A 6,000-nucleotide genomic window follows, 5' to 3' on the forward strand; every position below is an offset into this window, starting at 1 on the left:
CTAGATGTTATTAACCCTTTTTATGTCTGCTAACAATTCTCGGAGTAAGTTGTTTTTTAGTCTTTCTCTTTTCCATTTCCATTTGGGATTCAAGATTACGGATTGCCTCGTGATACAGTTTGAGAATTTTCTTAATATGTGTCCTATCCACTTCCATCGTCTTTTCCTAATTTCCTCTTCAACTAAAAGTTGGTTTGTTCTCTCCCATAATAGGTTGTCGACAATGACTTCCAACCAATGAAAATTGAGTATCTTGTGTAGACAATTTTTCAGAAATACCCATACTTTTTGATCATGGTTGTAGTAGTTCTCGAAGTTTGATCTCCGTACAGTAGAAATATCTTGATATTCGTATCGGTAATTCTCACTTTGATATACATTGACATTAGTTTTGAGTCCCATATTCCCTTTAGTTGTAGGAATGTTTTATTTGCTGTGCTGATCCTTGCCTTCACATTTGCATCCGATCGTTCTTGTTCATCGATTATGCTGGCGAGACATGTGTAAGTCTACTTCTTCCAGAGCTTTTCCATCGAGTGTGTGATTAGGTTGGTGTTCTCCGTGTTATATTTGAGAATCTTGGTCTCGCCTTCTGTATATTGAGTGCTACTGCTGTTGCACTGATTATCTTCACCTGAATTTGTTGGTGCATATGGGAAAGAAGAGCCAAGTTATCTGCGAAGTACGAATCGTCTATTTGCATGCAAGTTGTCCATTGTATTCCATGCTTTCCCCCAGATGTCGAGGCCTTCATAACCCAGTCAACTACCAGAAGAAAGAGAGATGAGGGCCATATCGGACTCAAAACAACAATCAATCAATTTCAATGTGAAAATTTTCGATATGACGTCATGACAGTTCTAGTGTATAGAGCTGAAACTTGGAGAACTACTACAACCATCATCAAAAAGTTACAAGCATTTAAAAACAACTGTCTACGCAAGATACTCAATGTCCGTTGGTCTATTACCATGAGAAATAACGTACTGTGGAAGAGAACAAATCAATTTACAATTTAGTAGGAAATCATGAAAAGACGTTTGAAATGAAAAAGATATGCATTGTAGAATTCATGGAACTGTATCACAAGGCAAGTGCTAACTTGGAATTCTGAAAATTGTAATTAGATATGAAAATAATGGATAACAACTAGAAACAACTGAGAAGTATTGCCCTAGAACAGAGAGTTCGATAAACAATGCTGCCAGGCTGCCAGTGATACTTCATGAAAGAATGAGATAAACTAATGTTTTAATGATTCAATAAAGAAATATCTGAAAAGGTTTTGTGGAGATTTTAGAAATTTCACTAGTCGAAATCATGAGCCAATTGAAGCTAGATTACCATGGGAAACCTGGAAGTACTGGACGGTCGTTTTGCCCTAGTATGGAACTCCTCAGCAGTGCGCATCCAGAATTAGGTTGCAATACCTGTCTAGTTTACTAGGACCTAATTTTCAAAGCAGCAAGCGGACCTTCCAAGCATCATCCTGATTAGCAAAGTCAACTTTGAATAAGTCTTCGCAACGTCGAAACCACATATCAAACGTGACATTGGATTCCGGATCGTAATGAAACTCGGAGATGCTGTTAGCGATACCATCAACTGATGGTACAGTAGTAGTAGGATTAGAACTGCTTGTTTGAGTATTAGACGTAAGCTTTGCATCTGCTAACATCTGAATAAGTTTCATCTACTGCTCGAGAAATAATTCCACTTTAGCAGGATCCATGTTTGCGCCAACCACGTCGCCAAATTTGCTAGGTTTGAAGCGGTTACGAGTTCACTTAGACTGCGAACGGAACAAAGACTCAGTGACAAAAAATCAATAAGCTAGCTATTTGATGCGTCCAAGGTCCGTTAACTAGAGGAAGAAGTCCAAGCTTGGAATGGGGAAGTCTATTCCGCAAACAGCCAAACAAGTGAGTTCTGGGGAACTAATGTCCCCAGCATATATAAACCCAGTATGTTTGAAATACATGATTCATATCACAGAGGCTGAGATTGATGTTCTGTACTCAACAAACAGGGCTAAGCAGGAAGCAGGATCGATAAGTACTCTAGACTGCTCGTATGAGTTTATGCGTCATTAGTCCGGTCGATAAATCACTGTTCTCCAATTGGCGGTATAATTAGGTTATAAATTGATTGCGGTAGGAACCCACAAGTTAAAACATTCAAAATATAAGAAACCATGTCTATTGTAGTTCTAAAATGTCATCTGTGGAAATAGTCATTGTCAATAGCATTGAATAGTTACTTTATTATTATGTTACAAATGATAGTTAGGTTTAAAATTGTACCATTGGACTCAAACCCTGTAGTTCTGTTGATTGAATGTTTACTGAAAGATATGAAATTCCTGCATTCAGTTAAGCATATCTGTAAAGAAACTATTCGACCGAAACTATATTTATTTATTTATTTGAACATATAAATATTGGTACAAAGAAGCAGCGAATACATATGCGCCACATAAGTAACTTGATTTGTGTGTCGGCTATGGTACTGCTTGGGTGCTCAAGCCGAAACAGGTGGTTTTCATAGGAGGCCACACCCGGAGCCTTCTACCTAAACGTCTGATCCACAAGATAGTGGAACAACGTAAGGAGATACAGTCTCATGGTAGTCGGTGGCCAGCTGTTGGTTCATACTCCATTTATTCGTTGAGGATCCTGAAGCCCATGTGCACCACTGAATTGGTCACAGGGTTTTCCGATTCCCCTAGGTAGACTCTTTGTGTCCACCAACCCGGTTAAAGCTCCGGATATTCGGTTTCCGTTCTGTCAATTTCGTAAACAACACCTGTGGCGCGAGAAGGCAGTGAGTAATACTTCCCTATCAGTAGTTGTATGCACGTGACCATGTGAGAGCATTTCGAGAGGGAGAGCTAACTCTCTCCACCCTCGGACGTACCATTTCAGAGCTATTATTCATCTATATTCCATAATTCCATCTGTTTCATCGCATTATTCTCATTATACGTATAGATAACACCAGATATAAATGATTCATAATCATTTGTTTATAAGAAGTCGTCCAATTGTCGAATCATCAGTCTCAAATTTACATCATCAGCATTTTCCTTTTCATTTTTATTATGATTTAGCTACAGTTAACTCTAGTGGACATCCTGTCAATTCAATGAAACCATCAAGACGAACTATAGATAATCATCATCATCATCATCGTAAATCAAGTCATTTATCATATCATACAGAATATCAATCTAATCATAATCCTACTTCAATTCAACAATATGAAACCCAACATCATCATCAACATCATCGACAACAATGTGATTCTTTAATAACTCATAATAGTAAAACAGATTTATATATTTCATCGATTACATGTAATTCTGAATTATTACCTCAATCACCATCTATATTTGATGAACAATTAAATATACAAAATAATGATACTACTACTAATAATAATACTACTTATATTACTACTAATAATATATCAGATATTATAACATATAGTACACATAATTATACAAAGAATATGAATTTATTATCAAGTCCATGGATTGGTACATCATCATCCATTGATCAAACCAATGAACAAGATGATACGACAAATGAAATATGAAGAATAGTTCAATGGATGAACAATATGAAAAAAAGCCTTCCAATTGAATCAATAATCATAATATGCATATATATATCTATATACTTGTTACTGATCTTATTTACATTAGTAATCAGTTATATAAAATCTTTATATGATATTCATTGTATAGGTCAATAGGTAGGTTGATAGGTGGGTGGGTCAGTGAGGGTACTTATTTCACCTGTAACCATGCATATTTTACATAAAAATATTACAATTCCAAGAAGAAAAAAAAAGAGTTATCATTAATGAAAAATAATCGATTTTTGATGGGATAGTTCATTTGTTGTCATTTATGTTGCTTATAATTTTCAATAAGATTCGCCTACATGAAGAGTAGTTATTTATTTACTTACTTATTTACGCCTGTTACTCCCAACGGAGCATAGACCGCCGACCAGCATTCTCTATCCCACTCCGTCCTGGGCCTTCCTTTCTAGTTCGATCCAATTGTGTTTCATTCTCCTTCATGTCTGTCTCCATTTCCCGGCGTAATGTGTTTCTTGGTCTTCCTCTCCTCCCTTGACCCTCAGGATTCCATTTAAGGGCTTTCCTTGTGACGCACTTGGATACTTTCCTCAATACGTGTCTTATCCATTTCAAGCGCTTCTTCCTGATTTCTTCCTCCATTGGGATCTGGTTTCTTCTCTCTAACAGTAGGTTGTTGCTGATAGTGTCCGGCCAACGGATCCGAAGTATTTTGCATAGGCAACTGTTAATAAACATTTGTATGTTCTGAATGAAAGCTTTCATTGTTCTCCAAGTTTCTGCCCCATACAGTAGAACTGTGTTGACATTTGTATTGAAAAATCTGATCTTGTTGTTGGTTGACAGTTAGTTGGTTATTATCAGTAATGAGTTGTAGGAATTGCTGAGTTTCATTGAATTCATGAGTTGGTCTAAGTTACCCTTTTCCAATCTGAACATTATATCATAATGCAGAACAATAACAACATGTAAGATAGTTCTTTCGTGTTTCTAAGCAAACTGATATAAATCAATGTATTCTTTTAAATCAGGTTAAAGTGGAAGCAACAATAATAAATATATACTTTTATTATATTCCAATGAGTAGAAAAATTGTATTTCTAATGTTTCGTCACTTGATCTAACGCACTTCTTCAGAGTAAATAAATAACCGACATTAAATTAACACAAGCTTATATAGTACATAAGAAATAGTACACAATATTTTCTTAGTATAATCAAAATCATAATAGATTCGCTTGAATTTTTCCATTGTTGCTTAAGTCTGCAATTGATCAGTCTCTTGTTAGTATATGTGCATACTGTGCATATTGTCTCGATATTGCCTTAAGTCACAAGCATTATAAGAAAAGACAGATAGTGGCTAGCAGTGGAATTCAGTTTGACGCGCGTTTCGTCCTATTTGGAACTCGTCAGTTGGATGCACCTGTATCTGAAGGTTGATGTTCACTCCATGTCTTGAACTCAGTACCGTTAGCTTTAAATGCCATCTAGTTATCCATTTATTTACTGAGTCCTGATAGCTGCTAGCCTGTGCAATGGGGTAAAACTTAAATTCACTTGGTATTGTTTGCTTATATCTCCTCATATCTTCCCCATAAGCCTGTAATTGATCAGTATCTGAATATGTCAAGTTAATCTTGGTCAAAGTGAATTTGTATAACTTGTCACTGTATATTAATTTGTGGATATGCATTTGTAAAGTCAAGTAGTGTAGTTGAAATTAGGTGTGTGTGTGTGTGTAGATTGGGTGGTAGGTAATAAGGAGCTTAATCTCAGTAAGGTCCAACAACCTCCATAGTCCTATATCGATTATTTGTGTAACTTAGATCTTCAAAGAATTTCAAAATTTTTGTTTATATCTCAATCAAATAGACTCATTTTAACGAATAAATAAGTATAGAATGCAATCTTATATTTCCAGATATGCTGAGGTTGACATAAATAGTGCCACTTCACTGTAACAGACAGATAGATGATCATCAAGAAAGCAGCCTGGTTGAATATTTGGGTTACCTGTTCCTGCCATCTGCATAATTCAACAATTTATCTTCTTGCTTGTTCGTTTTAACACATCATTACGCCAATCAATTTCCCAACCTATTCAGGTGCGTTTATGAAAAGTTTACGACACGTCATTGTACAAGTTACACAAGAGCCTAATCACAGACATTGTGGTTCCTGGCAATATACATCGAAAAGAATGAATATTGTTCTGATATTGATTCCTGAACTGATAACATCTAACTAGTGACCACATAATATTTATCACAAGGGTCTATCAAGGAAAAAAGCTCTTACATATCTAGACAGCATCACTGATGAACACGGTGGATCTGATGTAAATGTGAAGGCGCAGATCGACAAAGCAAAAGCAGCATATCTACAATCGAA

At 36.0% G+C, this 6,000-nt stretch overlaps 1 protein-coding gene across 1 annotated transcript in view; it reads left to right on the plus strand.

Annotated features, from left to right (window-relative positions):
• Positions 1-5,736, plus strand: part of KCNC4_2 (Potassium voltage-gated channel sub C member 4) — an 80,610-nt gene extending 74,874 nt beyond the window's left edge. Inside the window, exons 7-8 of the mRNA XM_051217790.1 lie at positions 3,110-3,756; positions 5,531-5,736. Coding sequence (XP_051064213.1) covers positions 3,110-3,597 — 488 coding nt within the window. The 3' untranslated portion in view covers positions 3,598-3,756; positions 5,531-5,736. The remainder of the gene's footprint in view (positions 1-3,109; positions 3,757-5,530) is intronic.
• Positions 5,737-6,000: the final 264 nt, after the last annotated feature.

This window comes from Schistosoma haematobium, chromosome 7 (genome assembly GCF_000699445.3).
Source record: "Schistosoma haematobium chromosome 7, whole genome shotgun sequence".
NCBI lineage: Eukaryota > Metazoa > Platyhelminthes > Trematoda > Strigeidida > Schistosomatidae > Schistosoma > Schistosoma haematobium.